At 42.0% G+C, this 19,364-nt stretch overlaps 2 protein-coding genes across 2 annotated transcripts in view; one reads left to right on the top strand and one right to left on the bottom strand.

Annotated features, from left to right (window-relative positions):
* The window catches only part of AVEN (apoptosis and caspase activation inhibitor), a 169,118-nt gene extending 158,023 nt beyond the window's left edge, over window positions 1–11,095 (bottom strand). Inside the window, exons 1-2 of the mRNA XM_017857432.1 lie at window positions 11,002–11,095; window positions 7,892–8,025 (exon numbers count right to left, since the gene is read on the bottom strand). Coding sequence (XP_017712921.1) covers window positions 7,892–8,025; window positions 11,002–11,095 — 228 coding nt within the window. The remainder of the gene's footprint in view (window positions 1–7,891; window positions 8,026–11,001) is intronic.
* Window positions 1–19,364, top strand: part of CHRM5 (cholinergic receptor muscarinic 5) — a 104,087-nt gene that overhangs the window by 44,979 nt on the left and 39,744 nt on the right. The gene's annotated exons all lie outside the window — the stretch shown is intronic.

Below are 19,364 nucleotides of genomic sequence, written 5' to 3'. Positions count from 1 at the left end.
TTTTTTTTTTTGAGAGACAGAGTCTTGCTCTGTCACCCAGGCTGGAGTGCAGTGATGCAATCTCAGCTCACTGCAACCTCCGCCTCCCGGGTTGAAGTGATCCTCCGGCCTCAGCCTCCCAAGTGGCTGTGACCACAGGCGTATGCCACCATGCCCGGATAATTTTTTGTATTTTTAGTAGAGACAGGGTTTCACCGTGTTAGCCAGGATGGTCTCGATCTCCTGACCTCGTGATCTGCCCACCTCGGCCTCCCAAAGTGCTGGGATTACAGGTAAGAGCCACCGCACCTAGCCAATGAAAAACCTTTATACATCCAAGAAGCTCAACGAACTTCTAGTATATATGCAAAGAGAGTCACAGATACATAATTAAAATGCTAAAAGCCCAAAACAAGGATTCTGCACACCCACTCCGTTAAAAATAAAATTAAAACACACACACACACACACACACACACACACACTCACAGAGAAAATACTGAAAATCCAGATAAAAGAAAAAACAACTCATCACAAGGCAAGCCAGAGAAAATTAACGGCTAATTTCTCATCAGAATCAACGGAAGCCAGAAGGCAATAATATAACATATTCAAAGTGTTCCTAGGAAAAAAACTGTCAGTCAAGAATCCTACATACAGAAAAGTTATCTTTCAAAAATGAGGATGAGAAAAAGACATTCCCAGATAAACAAAAAGTAAGAAAATTTGTGATAACAGGCCCACCTTACAAGATACACTAACATAAAGTTCTTCAAGCTAAAACAAGTGGTCCAAAACAGCAATTCAAATCCACATGAAACAAAGAGCACCCGTAATTATGTAACTATAAAATATCACATAAATGCCTATTTCTTCTCCTCTCTTCCCTTTACTGATTTTAAAAGCAATTGTATAAAAAAAAACATGTGTATAACTGTATTGCTGGGCCTATAACATATAGATTTTTTTAAAAACTAATACCCAACTATAGCTGTCTACAGGGGATTCACTTTAGAATTCAAAGGTACAAGTAGCAGTAAAAGAAAGAAAAAGGATAAAAAAAATTCTATGCAAACAGTAAAGAGCTAGCGTGACTACATAAATATCAGACAAAATAGACTTTAAAACAAAAATCATTACAAAGACCAAGAAGGCTGTTACATAATAATAAAAAGGTCAATTAAAAAGATATAACAATTGGGCTGGGTACAGTGGTTCATGCCTGTAATCCCAATGCTTTGGGAGGCCGAGGTAGGGAGGATCACTTGAGGCCAGAGAGTTTGAGATCAGCCTGGGCAACATAGAAAGCATTGCTACAAAAATAAAAATAAAAAATTAGCCTGTAATCCCAGCACTTTGGGAGGCCGAGGCGGGTGGATCACGAGGTCAGGAGATCGACACCATCCTGGCTAACACGGTGAAACCCCGTCTCTACTAAAATACAAAAAACTAGCCGGGTGAGGTGGCGGGCGCCTGTAGTCCCAGCTACTCCGAGGCTTAGGCGGGAGAATGGCGTGAACCCGGGAGGCGGAGCTTGCAGTGAGCTGAGATCGCGCCACTGCACTCCAGCCCGGGCGACACAGCGAGACTCCGCCTCAAAAAATAAATAAATAAATAAATAAATAAAAATAAAATAAAAAATTAGCTGGGCATGGTGGCATGAACCTGTAGTCCCAGCACTTGAGCCCAAGAGTTTGAAGTTACAGTGAGCTATGATCATGCCACTGTACTCCAGCCTGGGCAATGGAGTGAAATCCTATCTCTTAAAAGAAAAAAAAGAAACATAACAATTATGAACATAGAAACATATGCTCCTAGGAACAAAGCGCCACAATGTATGAAGCAAAAACTGACAGAATTGAAGGGAGAATAGAAAGTTTAACAATAATAGTTAGAAACTTCACGACCCTACCTTTAACAATGGATTAGACCAACTACACAAAAGGAACCATATGCTTAACCGAAGTAATAAAAAGATTTACTTACTGAAGCTGCCATCCTATTTAACTTACAATAAAGAAACAGTAATTTACATTAATTTATAATCTGCTTAATTTAACTGGCCCACCTATGAACAGTGTATTTGGGCAACCTTATTGATTAAATATCCTCCTACCTTTTCTTACCAAAAATAAATACATAAATAGAAGAGGTTGCCAAGAGAATATTTAAAGATTATCTCTATCACCAAGAGCCTTCAGATAAGCCAGTAAAATTTCAGAAGTTATTAATACTAACAACATATAACAACCAGACAACAGAGCTTATTCAAAGCCTTTTACGTATAAGAACCTAGTTTTTGCAGGTCCCTGGTTCTACTTTCTTCTGGAGCAAAAAGGTATAGAAAAGGCTTTCCTGTTTTGAAGCTAATAAGGAGTTCAAAACATTCACACATTTTCACCCACCTCCTATGTTCCTCACAAAAGGTAAATTATATCATAGAATAGAAAGATATATATAGAATAGAAAGAAATGAGAAAGAACACATTTAAGGAAACCCTCCAACAAAAGTCACCAAAACTAATCGCAGTGATTAATAATGTCAAATATGATCAATTAAAATTTTACAATGTGTGTAATTGAAAAATAATATTAATTCAGCCTATTTCAAAATGTTTAATGTTATTGAGCTTTAAAATATATCACTGACTAATAGTTAATTGCCAGCTTTTATATTTGTAACCCTATTAAGGTCATTTTTATCTTATATAATCATTTGGACCATAGGCAATAACTTAACACTGCTTTTTTCACTATTAAAAAACATTATCTTTTAACAATAGAAAATTCACAAACCATCATAATTAAAGAAGCCAATGACAGTTTTCGATATTTGAAAAGTGTGCTAGGGCCGGGCATTGTGGCTCATCCCTATAATCCCCACACTTCAGGAGGCCTAAGCAGGAGGATTACTTGAGCCCAAGAGCTCAAGGCTGCAAGGCTGCAGTGAGCTATGATCATGCCACTGCACTCCAGCCTGGGTGACAGAGCAAGACTCTGTCTCAAAAAAACTTTGTTTACTAGCCCTATATGAAAAGGAAAAAAAGGCAGGGGAACGACGCTAGCAAAATAATTCTTTCAAGAAGTGAAATTTCAATAAAAGACTGAATTAAAAAGGATATGAATATACAAAAAAAGGACGTTTCCATTTGTCTTTGCGTATTAAATAAAATATACATTGTACATTAAATAAGATATACATCATATTTGAAAAAATGAATAAATGCAGTATATGGCATATATGTGAATTTCTTGATCCCAGAACAATGTACCTAATAATAAATATTTGGGTTCCAAAACACTGTGGCCATTAAGAATGGGAATAAAATGATACACATGATAGTCAAACTCAACTGTTTCTCTAGCAAGAGAAGTATATAGAGCTGCCCTTCCTTGTGGTCAGTATAAGGAAAAAGGAGAGAGGAAGGGAGGAGAGGCATCCCAGGACCAAGAAAATGGAAACTCAACCCTCAGTGCAGCTGTTCAATGACTCCTCTCACAGGCCTCTCATTCCATCTCTCTCTTTCCCCAAGTCCTTATATCTTTCTCACGTGTGTCATGTTGCTTCAAAGTTGGCTAAAACTGGAAGGCACAGGAAGGTAATTAGTATCTGCAGGCAGCCCACACCAGGGACAGACTATGGGATTTCTTAAAATCAAGACCTTGCGAGTTCTATGCTTCAGTGACTTAAGGATAATTTGGGAAATTAGACTGGAGTAACTTTTATTGGACTAATTAGTGATTTTAAACTACACTTTGGGGAGGTCCTTTTAGGGAAGACCTAAGAAAGGAGGGGAGAAATGGCAATAGAATCCGTTTCATTTTATCTGCTTTAAAAAATGAGCTTCTTATAAGAATGTGGGACTTTTCAGCTTTTAACAAGGTTTGGAAACTACCAAATTAAGTCATTTTGCAAGTCCCAACTCCCAGGTAAAGTCTATGAGCTAGATTACCATCAACAACTTTTCTAGTAAAGAAGGCATTCAATGGTCCTATACAAAGACAATGTGCTTCTTGGCGTGGTTATGATCTTAGAGAAAAGATACCTTTTTGCTTTGCCAATCTATTTAATCCACAGACACACACAATAAGTAGTGACACAACTAGAAGGCCTATCGGTAAAAAATGTCCTTCGTTAAATCACATGATTAAAGGTCATCTTTATAAAAAATGTCTTTACATAAAGACGCTGAGTATTTCTGGGTGACCTTAGTGTGCAAAATGTATTCACCTCAACCACTGACACTGACTATTTATTGTTTTTCTGAAAGGGGAAAGGGATGCTTCAGGTACATCTGCCTCTCTGTTCCATTTTTGCTGGGATTTCACTGCATATGCTTAATGCTGCAAATGGCCAGATTTTCTTTTGTCTCTGTCTCAGTTAAATTTTCAACTCTCGTATCTACCAGCGCAAGTTTGGTTTCCTTAGTTACTCAGGTTTTAACGTCATCACATATCACTTTCCAGAAAAATCAGACCATTAAATAGCTGTCTTCTGGCCCACTTGAAGATACTTTCCAAACCCTCAAGTCACCAGAGGAAGAGAACTTAATTAACAAGTAAAGCATTACTGAACTAGAAGGAACCTAGAGAGGTCAAGCCTCTGCCCTCAAGCAAGCACATGCAGAAATCACAGTGCACTAGTCTGTCCTACGGCTAGGTTCTGGGGTTATGTTTACTTTTCACCTGAGTTAACCATTGGTTTTTCCTTTATAAGCACAAATTTCCAATTTCTTAATCATTGTCATAGTCTGTTTTAAATTTCCTAAATTCCCCACCACCTTTTTAATGGTTATAATTAAATGGTTATAATCGAAATAAATGTAGCATACTAAGGACTTGACCAGTGTCTCCTCCTCTCTACCACAAGTTTGTTTGTTTTTTTTTTTTTTTTGAGACAGAGTCTCACTCTGTTGCCCTGGCTAGAGTGCAATGGCACAATCTCAGCTGACTGCAACCTCCACCTCCTGAGTTCAAGCGATTCTTATGTCTCAGCCTCCTGAGTAGCTGGGATTACAGGCGCCCACCACCATGCCCAGCTAATATTTGTATTTTTGGTAGAGGTGGGGTTTTGCCATGTTGGCCAGGCTGGTCTCAAACTCCCGACCTCAAGTGATCCATCTGCCTTGACCTCCCCAAGTGCTAGGATTACAAGTGTGAGCCACTGTGCCTGGCCAAATTTGTTAAATAAAATGAAAATAAAAATAGTATAGTTCCTTCCCAGGACAAACTCATTTCTTTAAGTACGACTCTAAGTGGCACTTATTTTTACATTTGTCTGTCCTGCAACGTGTCCACAGAGAGCTACTTTTGCTCCTTGCACCACTAACTTGCCGACATTCATTGAACAGTGTTTCCTGAGTAGTTGCTGAGTCCCAGCACTGGATCAGGCATTGGGAACACAAAGACCAATAAGCCAAGGTCCCCAGCCTCAAGAACTCACAGTGCTGTGGGAAACATGCAGAAGTAAACATATATAGTGTGATATCAGCTACTATAAAACATTCACAAGATGTTACCGAAGCATAGAAAAAGCACCACCAAAGGGGGAGAAGGGGGGATGGGGGACATCTTCAGGACCAGGCTTGTGAGCCAGTGGGAAGCAGGAGGATGACATCATCGGCTGAGGGAACCGTATGTACGAGGACCCCGGAACGAGAAACAGTCCTGCTCGAGATGGAGACTCATGGCCTGAGATGAGCCTACTGAAGGAACGGCTGCTATCTTCCGCCTGCTGGTGGAACAGAGGGAACTCTCATTATCCCCTGCCTTGGTATTAGCAAAGAACGTGCTTCTAACCAAGAGTAACAGCTGTTCAAAACAAAACCCAGGGAAATCAACAATGGGAAATTTTGAAAAAAGAAAAACACATTTAGCCGGGCACGGTGGCTCACGCCTGTAATCCCAGCACTCTGGGAGGCCGACACAGGCACATCACCTGAGATCAGGAGTTTGAGACCAGCCTGGCCAACATGGCGAAACCCCGTTTCTACTAAAAGTATGAAAAAGTAGCCGGGCTTGGTGGTTCACACCTGAAATCCCAGCTACTTGGGAGGCTGAGGCAGGAGAATTGCTTGAACCCGGGAGGCAGAGATTATAGTGAATCAAGATCGTGCCATTGCACTCCAGCTTAAGCAACAAGAGCGAAACTCCGTCTCAAAAAAAAAAAAAAGAAAAGAAAAGAAAAAAAGAATGCGTTTGAAGATTCTGGGAGGATGGCGGCAGCAGCAGCAGTATGGCTTTCCCAGTTCCCCTGATAAAAAATACACAGAGCAGCTAGGATAGCAAAATAAAAAATCCACAGGAAACAGCCACAAAAGCCTAGGTGACAAAGTATTTCCATGAAGTCCCAAATATGAGCAGGTACAAATCACCAACAGTCACAAGACCTGCAAAGTAGGTACCAGTGTCTGTGAGAGGAAGCAGAGGGGATCAGTGCAGCATCTGACAGACCTGGGCATCCCAAAACAAACAGCAGGCACTCAACTGGAAAGTTCAGCGGGCCCATCTGGGAACAGCCGCTAAGTATGTCGGGTCTACTCCAACAGCTGGTGAGTTCAAGGAATTTGCAGCTAAGGCTGAAGGAGCTGAGAATGTGGCCTCTTGACCTCTCAAAACTAACGGGCCAAAGCTCTTTTGCCAGACAAAACTCCACTCTGAAGAGAAACTCCTGGGGGCAGAATTCAAATTGAGCAGAAGAGGAATAATAAAAGATAAAGGGAAAGGAAGGGTCAGGTAGAGGGGGTGAGGGGTGCTGGATTTGAGAAGCAGGGACCATCTTTTTAAACACTTCAAGACAACAGAAGACTTCCGGGACTCCAGAGTCCTGACGCCTGAAAAGCCGTCCTTAACAGGTGTCTCCTTTCTAAAAGTTGGGAAAACTGACTTTGCATGAAGACGAGCAACAACAAAGGATCACAGTCAAATCCCATGCGAAGCTGTTAGCGTGGGGAAAAAGATAACAAAGGAGCACTTTTCTAAAATATCCAAAACGTTTTATTATAATACAATCTCACTGTTTAAGGATAATGGGGAAATGAACTAAAATTCCACCCTTGGTCTTTAGGAACAAAGAATTAAAAAGTAACAGTTGTCAACTCTCAATCTTGCTCAGAAACGGCAATACACAAGGGAAAAAAAAGTGGGTAGAGAGACTCTGACAGAGAAAAAGGTAAACAAACCCACAAAGCTAATAATGCTCAGTGACATGTCTCAAAGGGATCTTCACTCTATCCCTTTCCTTCTCCAGGCCCTTATATCTTTCTCATAGGTGTTATTTTATTTCAGAGATAAAATGATAAAAATGAGCGGCATGAAAGAGTAATTACCGTTCGTTAGCAGAATCAAGAATTGGAGACAGTACATTCCTGGCTCCTTAGATGCTCTCTAACTTTCCTTCAAACAATACAAAACAATACACCCTCAGATCTGAACAGTAACCATTATGTGGACATAAAACTGGAAAGCGGCTGGGCGCAGTGGCTCATGCCTGTAATCCCAGCACTTTGGGATGCCAAGGCGGGTGGATAGCCTGAGGTTGGGAGTTCGAGACCAGCCTGACCAACATGGAGAAACCCCATCTCTACTAAAAATACAAAATTAGCTGAGCGTGGTGGTGAATGCCTATAATTCCAGCTACTCGGAACCCAGGAGGCAGTGGTTGCAGTGAGTCGAGATTGTGCCATTGCACTCCAGCCTGGGCAACAGGAGCAAAACTCCATCTCAAAAAACAAAAACAACAAACAAAAACTGGAAAGCAATTTCTCTCTCCTATGTACTGCATTAGAATGAAGTACACAGTACTATCAGATCAACAAAACCACAGACTTTAAAAAATCTTATTATGTAGTAAACTTACAATACTAATAGACACCGAGTTAGGCTTGCATCGGTACTGACCTCTCCACCTCACCTGGTCAATTTTATCTACTTCCTGGTACTTGATACTCTGCATGTGGCCACATGACTCTTTATTCTTACAAATTTTCCCCTTTCCCTTCATGCCACACTTAGTCAAAAGTATCTCAGCAATATGTATCTCCTGGGCTACAAAATGTAACCTGAATCTTTTAAAAATATTACCAACAGGAGTTTTTGATCCAGTCAACGAACTTTTCTCCACTAACTAAACCCAAGTGTCTCTACCTGCTTGTATGCTATGGAGTATGTAATCAGAAACAAATTAAATACTCAAAGAATTCCCTTCTCCGGTGAGTGGTCCATTTTAAACCAGTGTAACTGTTTTGTCAAAAACAAAAGGTTTGTTTCCTCTTCACATTCAGAGTTCCAGACCATTACCTTCTAAATAACTCAGGTTCACCAAAATATCATTTGCCAACTACGTGTGGTGGCGCACACCTGTAATTGCAGCACTTTGGGAGGCCAAGGTGGGTGGATTACTAGAGCCCAGGAATTCAAGATCAGCCCGGGCAACATGGCAAAACCCCATCTCTACAAAAAAGTACCAAAAATTAGCCGGGCGTGATGGCACATCCCTGTAGTCCAAGGTACTCAGGAGACTGAGGTGGGAGGATCACCTCAGCCCAAGGTGGTCGAGGCTGTAATAAGCTGTGATTGTGCCACTGCATTCCTGGATGACAGAATGAGACGCTATCTCAAGGGAAAAAAAAAAAAAAACCAAAAGGTATCATTTGACAAAGTTTCTCACCTATAATGAACCCAACCACCTGTCTCAAATCCACTCACTCTGTTCACCTATTAACAATTCATCCAAAAGCCTAGAACTGAGCTCTCATACAAAACGAAACAAAGCAAAGCAACCACCACCACACCATTTTAAACAGCGTGGAGACCTCATCCCCATTCCAATAAAGTTAAGCAGATTCCCCTAAGAATAACATTTCAAGAGAGACGATATCAACCACTTAAGATTTTTCAGGTAACGTCCCTATCACCATATAACTATCAATTCTTGTAAGATGCCAATTAACCGAGATAAGTGATTTCAGTAAGGTTTTTTGTTTTTTTGGGTTTTTTTTTTGAGACAGGGTCTTGCTACGTCATACAGGCTGGAGTACAGTAGTGCGATCAGCTTATTGCAACCTCCATCTCCCAGTTCAAGCAATTCTCCTGCCTCAGTCTCTCGAGTAGCTGAGACTACAGATGCACGCCACCACACCCAGCTAATTTTCGTTTTTTTAGTAGAGATAGCATTTCACCATGTTGGCCAGGCAGGTCTCGAACTCCCGGCCTCAAGTGATCCACCCACCTCAGCCTCCCAAAGTGCTGGGATTACACGCGTGAGCCACTGCGCATGGCCAGTAAGCTTAAGGTTCTAAAATGATTAAAAACTCCATTGTCTAGCAACTAAATAATGCACCACATACCATTCTGGTCAACAATGGACCACATTTACAACAGTGGTCCCATAAGGTCATAATGGAGCTGAAAATAATGTCATAGTGCAAGGCATTATTCACGTTTGTGGCGATACTGGTGTAAACAAACCTACTACATTACCAGTCATATAAAAGTCTAGCACATACAATTATGTACCATACATACTTGATAATGATAGTAAACGGTTACTGATTTATTTACTATATTGTACTTTTTACCATTATTTTAGAGTATAGTCATTCTACTTACTTTTTAAAAAGCTAATTGTAAGCTTCAAGCAGGTCCTTCAGGAGGTATTCCAAAAGAAGGCATTGTTACATAGGAGATGACAGCTCCAGGCATTTTGCTGGCCCTAATGACCTTCCAGTGGTACAAGATGTGGAGGTGGAAGACAGTGATATTGTGTCCGGAATTTATTAAGCTAAGTGTTATTACAAGAGTCAAAAAGGTAAAAATATTTAAAAGTTTATAAAGTAAAACTACAATAAACTAGGGCTAATTATTTTTTAAAAATTAAAAGTTTAGTGTGGCCTAAGTGTACAGTGTTTATAGAGTCTACAGTAGTGTACAGTGATGTCCTAGGTCTTCATAGTCACTCACCACCCACTCACTCAGAACAACTTTCAGTCCTGCAAGCTCCATTCATGGAAAGCACCCTATACAGATGTACCATTTCTCATCCTATACACAGTAAGTTTACTGTACCTTTTCTATGTTTAGACACACAAATACTCACCATTGTGTTACAGCGGTCTACAGTACCCAGTACCGTAACATGCTGCACAGGTTTGTAGCCTAGGACAGCAGGTTATACCATACAGCCTGGGTATACAGTAGGCTACACCATCTAGGTTTATGTAAGTACCCTCTATGGTATTGCACAATGACAAATCACCTAACGACATGTTTCTCAGACTATATCCCCATTAAGCAATACATGACTATTTATTGTAGCAAAACTTAGAAAAATAGAATTGCAAAGTCTTAAGCAGTTCTTTTGTATGCAATTACACTTTAATGCATACAAGTTTAAAACGTCTTGATTTTTTAAACACCTTTTCCATGCCTCGAAATAGAGGTTTTAAAAGCGTAGTGTTCTTTTTAGCTTTTAGAACTTTCTTACTGATGCCTTTACAAGTTCGCTCCACAACATAAATCCAAGGAGGCAAATTAGAAATTTGGTGGAAACAATACTATTTATTTTAAAGCATGTAGATCATCTGGTTTAAGCCTCTAGGCGTCCTTGTTAACTAAAGGGTTACTGCCATCATCTGGCAGAGAACATCCCCTCTTCTCACACCACCTCACAGCTCTGAAATGCATTTCAGTTCTCGCTGCTCTTTCATGAGTACTTGCTCTGGGTTACAGACGGGCAGCTGTAACTTCATAAAGCTGTGGATACCTTCATAAATGCGCCTCATACCACATCATTCAAGCCCCTTGACTGAATTACGACCTCACTCTCCTTGTCATGAAAAGCTGTAAGTTTCACGAATTAGGCCAAATTTCATAAGGCACAAGATACAACCTTCACATAACGTTTTACTTGTTTTCTTAGAAAAGGGCCAAACTCCAGCCCTACCCAGTCAAAGCTGTTTGATTTGCCATCGCGTATTAAAAACAAACGGACCTACCAAAATTCTTCTCCTTTTGAGCACCTACCCCGTGTGGAGACAGTCGATACGCACACACTGACCAAATGGTGAGGAATGATCACTGGCCCAATCATCTGAAAAGTCTTTTTCTGCATATCCATTTTACCCGACAGAAAATGATTTCACATATGCTCCTCTAGCTTTCCAGCCTCTGAAGCTCCTTTATTATTATTATACTTTAAGTTCCAGGGTACATGTGCACAACGTGCAGGTTTGTTACATACGTATACATGTGCCATGTTGGTGTGCTGCACCCATTAACTCGTCATTTACATTAGGTATTTCTCCTAATGCTATGCCTCCCCCACCCCCCACCCCATGACAGGCCCCGGTGTGTGATGCTCCCCACCCTGTGTCCGAGTGTTCTCATTGTTCAGTTCCCACCTATGAGGGAGAACATGCGGAAAAAATATGGAACGCTTCACAAATTTGCGTGTCATCCTTGCGAAGGAGCCAGGCTAATCTTCTCTGAATCGTTCCAATTTTAGTATACATGCTGCCAAAGTGAGCACTGAAGCTCCTCTTTTGAATTTATTCTCCTTTTCAGTTCTTCCCTGATGAAGAGTCTATAAAATGCCTATCTTTTCTCATTTCTGGCCTGGGTGAATTTTTCTATTAAAAAATTGCATCGTTTTCTTTTTCTAGAGATGGAGTCTTGCTCTGGCGCCCTGCCTTAACCTATCAAGTAGCTGAGACTACAGGCACAGACCACCACATTCAGATAAAAAAATATTTTCTGTATCTTTTCTTCTCTTTTTTTTTTTTTTTTTTCTTTTTTTTTTTTTTTTTTTTTTTTTTTTGAGACGGAGTTTCGCTCTTGTTGCCCAGGCTGGAGTGCAGTGGCGCCATCTCGGCTCACTGCAACCTCCCCTTCCCAGGTTCAAGTGATCCTCCTGCCTCAGCCTCCCGACTAGCTGCGATTACAGGCATGCATCACCACGCCCGGCTAATTTTGTATTTTTAGTAGATATGGGGGTTTCTCCGTGTTGGTCAGGCTCGTCTGGAACTCCCAACCTCAGGTGAACCACTGCGCCTGGCTTATTCTCTGTATCTCTAAGAGCACTTACACATGGCCGGGTAAGGTGGTTCATGCCTGTAATCCCAGCACTTTGGGAGGCCAAGGTGGGCAGACTATTTGAGGTCAGGTATTCGAGACCAGCCTGGCCAAAATGGTGAAACCCTGTCTCTACTAAAAGTACAAAACTTAACTGGAGATGGTGGCAGGTGCCTGTAATCCCAGCTACTGGGGAGGCTGAGGCAGGAGAATCACGTGAACCCAGGAGGTGGAGGTTGCAGTGAGCCAAGGTTGCAGTGAGCAAGTGCAGTGAGCCACTGCACTCCAACCTGGATGGACAGAGCAAGATTCCATCTCAAAAATATATATAAAATAAAATAAGAGCACTTCCACATGACAACATTAACATGAAAAAGCAGTGAGCACTCACAGCACTTGTGTAAGCAGCATTCCTAAAGTCCACAGAAAGTAAATGACAACTACTGCAAAATTTGTACTTGGAGAATTCAAGTGCAAATATTTTGTAGATGGAATAAGACAGCATTGTTTGCAATAAAGACAAGTGCATGCATTATACTTAAAACCTACTCCACACAATGCATGACATTTGAAAGGTGTTTGGCTGGCATGCCCTCTAGCTGAACTGCTTTCTGTTGCTCCTCAGCCATCAAATAAATGGCATCATGGCCACATGTTAGCAAAAATTCCTTCCTTCCAATCCCAACAATGTTAACTAGAATGGAGAAACAAGAGAAAACATTTTTCAGAGGCCGAACGATTCACAATTTCCCCATGACAAGACAGAATACTACTATAATCTGCATCTCCCTTCTGCAGCTCTGTTCAATTGTGACCTTTAGGAAGCTCTCCCAACATTAGGGAGGAAAAAACATTTAATTAAAAGAAAGGGCAGCCAAGGCGCCTGCAGAAGGGAGAAAGCTTTTACCTTGTATTAGAGAAAGGTGGATTTTCTCAAAGCTCCCCATCCATCAGAACAAAATGCAAATCCCAGGATCAGGATTATGCAGCAGGAAGGGTACACAAACTCTGAGGCTGGGCCACAGCCAGACATGCAAAGCCTGAACATCTGCATGCTGGTAAAATTCCCTTGGAGTTAGCAATGCTAACATTATGGGTGCCTTACACCTTTTGCATAAGTATGAGATTATTTCTCTGCTTCACAGAAATTTAAAGACTCCAAGGATTCTGCCCACTGTGACTCAAAAAGGAAGGCATCCTCCCCACACTCTCCAGCTTACATTTTCCTGATCTTCTGGCCAGAAGGATGAGATTTCTCTTGGATTTTTGCTACCTCTGTACCACCACTGCAGCTCTGCTGAAAGCTTGCCTTTGGCTCAAAGCCAGATAGAAAAGACCAATGAGGCCGCACAGGTGGCTCACGCCTGTAATCCCACCACTTTGGGAGGCGGGAGGCCGAGGCAGGTGGATCACGAGGTCAGGAGTTCAAGACCAGCCTGGCCAACATGGTGAAACCCCGTCTCTACTAAATATACAAAAATTAGACTGGCGTGGTGGCGTGCGCCTGTAACCCCAGCTTCTCAGGAGGATGAGGCAGAATTGCTTGAATCCAGGAGGAGCTTGCAGTGAACCGAGATCGCACCACTGCACTCCAACCTGGCGACAGAGCGAGACTCGGTCTCAAAAAAAAAAAGGGAAAGAACAATGAGAAACTTACCCCTCTCATCCCCCACTCAGGTTGCTTCTCCAGGCTTCCACTTCACAATCTGCCAGCTTTTCTTTACTTTTCTGAGTCCTCAGGTAATCTGCCCACTGAGTTTGGCTGCCATCAGCAAGAGAAATAGGCTGCAGTGGACTAACCTCATCTTGGCCAAGTGATCCCCAGTAATCTTAGTAATAATTGTTGCGGCAGCATCTCTCTTGGCCGCATCACATAATGATAGCCGATACACACCAGAGCTCAGGCCCAGCCCACCTCTCACCTTCCTCTTGATGATGCTGTCAGGGTAGAGAAAGCCTGGTCATTCATTCTTGTAAAACCTGAGATTTGGTGCACAATTTCTTAAACTCCTCTTAGGTGTCACCATTTATTTCAGACTCTAACAAAAGATGGAAGAAAACAAAAAAACTCTCTGACCTCTGGAACACTGTCCTATTCTTGCCCCTACTCTGTAAGGCTCTGTCGCTTGCCATCCCTTTAATCACACCAGGCTTCAAAGGCCAGGTGGGCAGTTAAATATTAAGTATAAACAGCTGCTTACTGTGTGCTGCTAGCAACTAAAAAGACCTAATCTATACACCTTCAGGTTGTGAAGGGCATCAAAGAAAGAAAACACACGTTAGAAATTCTGACAGATGCCACTTTTTTGGCCAGGGAAATTTAAACTCATTCTGGCTTTTTTTTAACTGATGGCAAAATAGAGGACTCTAACCAGAGAGGAGCCCAGAGAGTGGATTTTATTTCAGATGTAAGCTAAACCCCTTTTCCCTTCACTGGTTTTAATTGTAACAGGAAAAGCATAAAACCTGCTACCAGAAAATAAATGTGAATGTTTCCAGAATATTGGAAGTAATCCCTTGCTTAAACACAAAATCCATTATTCCATTACATAGCAAATATCTACGGAGAGCTGATACTATGCCAGGCATTAGTCAATGTGCATGGAATACAGCAGTGAACGAGACCAAGTCCAAGCAGCCATGAAGTTTGCATTCCACCAGAGGAGTCAAACAACAAAAAATGAATAATTTATAATGCTAGTATAAATACATAAGACACAATAACTTCAGGTAGTGATAAATGGTATCAAAATAAAGTAGGTATGAGATGAAGAGCGATGGGGGCAACCTCTGTGAAGAAACCCCTGAAGGCCGGGCGCGGTGGCTTACACCTATAATCCCGGCATTTTGAGAGGCCAAGGCAGGCAGATCTCCTACTCAGCAGCCTGGGCAACATGGCCAAACCCCGTCTCTACAAAAACACAAAAAAATTAGCCAGGAGGGCTGGTGCGCACCTGTGGTCCCAGCCGCTCGGGAGGCTGAGGTGGGAGGATCGCTTCAGCCTGGGAGGCAGAGGTGACAGTGAGCCGAGATCACTCCAGGCTGGGTGACAGAGCAAGACCCCCTCTCAAAAAAAGAAAAAAGAAAACAGAAAAGAAACCTCTGCCAACTGATATTTAAGCAGAGAACTAGAAGGAATAAGGAAGCAAGCCACGCCAAGATCTAGGGATAGAAAAGCAGAACATTCCTGGCAGCAAGTTCTCAGATCCTCAGGAGAGAACAATCCTGCCACACTGAAGGATCAGAAACAAAGCCGGTATTATGGATACACTGGCCTGAAGGAGGAGGAAAGAGAGAAGTCATGAGGTCTAAGAGACAAGCAGGAGTCAGATCATGAAGGGCCTTATACGGCCTGGTAAGGAATTTGGGTTTTATTCTAAATGTGATGGGAAGGCATATCTACAGAGACACAAAACAGGCAAGGTTTAATCTGACCATCTTCCTCATCCTCGATCTCAACCAAAAAAAATTACTTTCAAATTCAGAGCAAAGCCTAATGTTGAAATCTACTTCATCCTCAGTTCTAATAGATCAAAGAGAAATCACAAATGTATGCATGCATTTATTTATCTTAGAGACAGGATCTTGCTCTGTCACCCAGGCTGGAGTACAGTGGCACAGTCATCTCTAACTGCAGCCTCACACTCCTGGGCTCAAGCAATCCTCCTGCCTCAGCCTCCCAGGTAGCTGGGATTACAGGCATGCACGACCATGCCCAGCTAATCTTATTTTTATGCATGTCCTCATACCTCTCCAAACACACACACACACACACACACACACACACACACACACACACTTGAATGAAGGTATGTCAAAGGAGCACAGGAGCCAACTGAAGGTGCTCCCAATGGCCAAAGCTGGAATGAACTGGAGCAATAACAAAAAGTAGTATTGGGTTGGAGCACACAGTATGAAATAAATATCCATGAGTCCATACTAGTAAAAATGATCGAGTAAATACATAAATGAGGTAGACAAATCTCCCATATAGAATTCCAAATAATCTATATAGACACTCCACCCTCAAGGAAGGTGCTACCCAGTGACTTACTTCCAAAGGGTGCCACGTAGAAAGCGGGGCAGGGTGCAGGCAACAAGTAACTTTACAGTGCAGATCCCTGACAAATAACTACTTTATGCAGGTGATCAAGGTTTACATCAACAGCAATAACGCATGTTGACAGTGTGTGGATGGAGGCGCATCCTACAATATACCTGACCAGTACTCCTCAAAACATCAAGGTCACCAAAAACAAGGAAAGTCAGAGAGACGTGACAACTACATGTAATGTAGTATACTTTGATCCTGAAAGAAACGATGGACATTAGGTAAAGTCTAAGGAAACCTGAATAAAGTATGGACTTTATTTAATAATCATATATTGATATCGGTTCATTAATTGTAACACATGTGGCATACTAATGTGAGATGCTAATAACAGGGAAAACTGGGTACAGAGAAATTGGGAACTTTCTAGACTAGTCTCTCAATTTTTTTGTCCATCTAAAAATGTTCTTAAAAGTCTGTAAAGCTTAATAAATACATATATTTTATATATATGGAGAGAGAGAGAGTGTGTGTGCCCTGCGGGATACATGCTCTGAAACCACAGACCTTATAAAATCAATCATCTTACCCTATTGCTATGAGTTGCTTCAGCTGTTACAACAATGAGACAAAAATTAGCTTCCAGTCAAGTACACAATTGAGATGCTGGGCCTTTTACTTTTGCTGAACGAGCACCAGCTGCACTCTACCTACCTCTTAAGTATATGGGCACATCCAGAAAATATTTGTTGCCTCTTTAAATAAGTTCACGATAACAACAGAAATAATCACTATTATGGGGGAAGTGGGTTTGGTGATAAAAATAAAGCAAATATTACACAGATTTTAAGTCTGAATAAAAGTGTGAATGCTATATCCCAGAGCTTAAAAGAATCCATAAGTCAAAAATGATGGTCCAGTTGTAGGCTAAATACAGGTGTGATAAACCTTATTTAGTTCAGACACTTGGGCGGAGGGTTAGGGGGGCTGTTTATGTGAATATTTTAGGGGGGAAAATGAATATGTTTATTATTGACCATAGAATGTGATTCTTGTTTTTCAAAAGAAAACATGGGTTTAAAAGGTTGAGAAACACAGGGCATGACTCCTCCAGAAAAATACAGGCTAAAAGATAAGAACTCCAAAATTTTCAAACCAAAGTTCACTTGTACTTTTTTTACTGCTTTATTAAAAATATCAACTTCTACCTGTGATAGGCAGAATTCCAGGTGCCTCAAAGATGTCTATGTCCTCATCCCCCGAATATTAATATGTGAGACTGCAGAGCAAATTGGAATTAATATTGCAGATAGGAATCAAGGTTGCTAATCAGCTGACATTAAAATAGGGAGACTATTTTATGCTGGGTTACACAGGTGGGCCCAGGGAATCCCAAGAGTCCTTAAAAGCGAAAGAGGGAGGCAGAAGAGGAGAGAAAGGGAAAGAGATGTGACCAAAGAAGTAAGGTCCGAGGCATGCTATGTTTCTGGCTTTGAAGGCAGAGGAAGGGACCAAGAGCCAAGGAATTGGGCAGCCTTTAGAAGCTGAAAAGGAAAGGAAGCAGATGCTCGCAGGGTCCTCCAGAAAGGAACTCAGCCCGGCAGACGCCTTGATTTTAGCCCTGTGAGACCCATTTTGGACTCTTAAACTCCAGAACTGTAATAAACTTTATGTTTTAAGCCACTACATTTGTGGTAATTTATCACAGCAGCAATAAAAACTAATACCCTGCCTATAGAACTCTCCTGCTTTTAGGAGGAAAGCCCTTTGACCCCAACATCAAAGTGATATATTTACCACATGCAAATTAAAGGAAAGGAAAAAAGTTATCAATAAGTGTGAAGTAAACGAGAGGATCAAAAAATCAGGAACTCCAAGAATTATAAGTAAACTACAGCAGAGAGCAGGCTCATCAAGTCACGCCAGGGATGGTCAGGTGATCTTAGCCACAAAGTTCATCTGAAATCTTCACATTAACCACTGTAAGAAAAAACCCAAAAACCTATTTTCTTGTGGTTAGAGAGACAGCAATCAATATTATTTGTGACAGAAAACTAAAAAGGGACCAGGCACAGTGGCTCACACCTGTAATCCCAACACTTTGGGAGGCTGAAGCAGGAGGATTGGGCCCAGGAGTCTGAGATCAGCCTGGGCAACATAGGGAGACTCTGTCTCTACAAAAAAAAAAAAAAAAAAAAAAAAAAAGATCAGGGCATGGTGGCACACACCTGTGGTCCCAGCTACTCACGAGGCTGAAGCGGGCAGATCACTTGAGCTCAGGGATTCAAGACCAACCTGGGCAACATGGCAAAACCTTGTCTCCACAAAAAATACAAAAATCAGCCAGATGTGGTGGCATGTGCCTATAATCCCAGCTACTCAGGTGGCTGAAGCACGAGAATCGCTTGAACCCAGGAGGCAGAGGTTGTAGTGAGCCAAGATTGCACCACTGCCCACTGCCCTCCAGCCTGGGCAACAGAGTGAGACCCTGTCTCAAAAAAAAAAAAAAAAAAAAAAGCACTTTGCCCACAGAATATTCATTAAAAGAAAACTATCAAATTAAAACTACAAATTACTATAAATAAAAAGGAAGGCCAAGGCGCAGTGGCTCTTTGGGAGGCCGAGGCGGGCAGATCATGAGGTCAGGAGTTCGAGACCAGCCTGACCAACATGGTGAAACCCCCGTCTCTACTAAAAAAAAAAAAAGAAAATACAAAAATTAGCCAGGCGTGGTGGCGGGTGCCTGTAATCCCAGCTACTTGGGAGGCTGAGGCAGGAGAATCGCTTGAACCCAGGAGGTAGAGGTTGCAATGAGCCGAGATCGTGCCATTGCACTCCAGCCTGGGCGACAGAGCGAGACTCCGGCTCAAAAAAAAAAAGGTGGCAAGGCTGGGCGCTGTGGCTCATACCTGTAATCCTAGCACTTTGGGAGGCCGAGGCAGGTGGATTACCTGAGGTCAGGATTTTGAGGCCAGTCCGGCCAACGTGGTGAAACCCTGTCTCTACTAAAAATACAAAAATTACCTGAGCGTGGTGGTAGGAGCCTGTAATCCAGCTACTTGGGAGGCTGAGGTAGGAGAATCGTTTGAACCCAGGAGGCAGAGGATGCAATGAGCAAAGATGGCACCACTGCACTCCAGCCTGCGCGACAGAGCGAGACTCCGTCTCAAAAAAAAAAGGGTAGGCCGGGCGCGGTGGCTCAAGCCTGTAATCCCAGCACTTTGGGAGGCCGAGACGGGCAGATCACGAGGTCAGGAGATCGAGA

Source organism: Rhinopithecus bieti, unplaced genomic scaffold, assembly GCF_001698545.2.
Source record: "Rhinopithecus bieti isolate Rb0 unplaced genomic scaffold, ASM169854v2 scaffold_44948, whole genome shotgun sequence".
Lineage (NCBI taxonomy): Eukaryota > Metazoa > Chordata > Mammalia > Primates > Cercopithecidae > Rhinopithecus > Rhinopithecus bieti.
The sequence above is the reverse complement of the archived record's forward strand: the minus strand, read 5'-3'. Positions and strand labels throughout refer to the sequence as shown.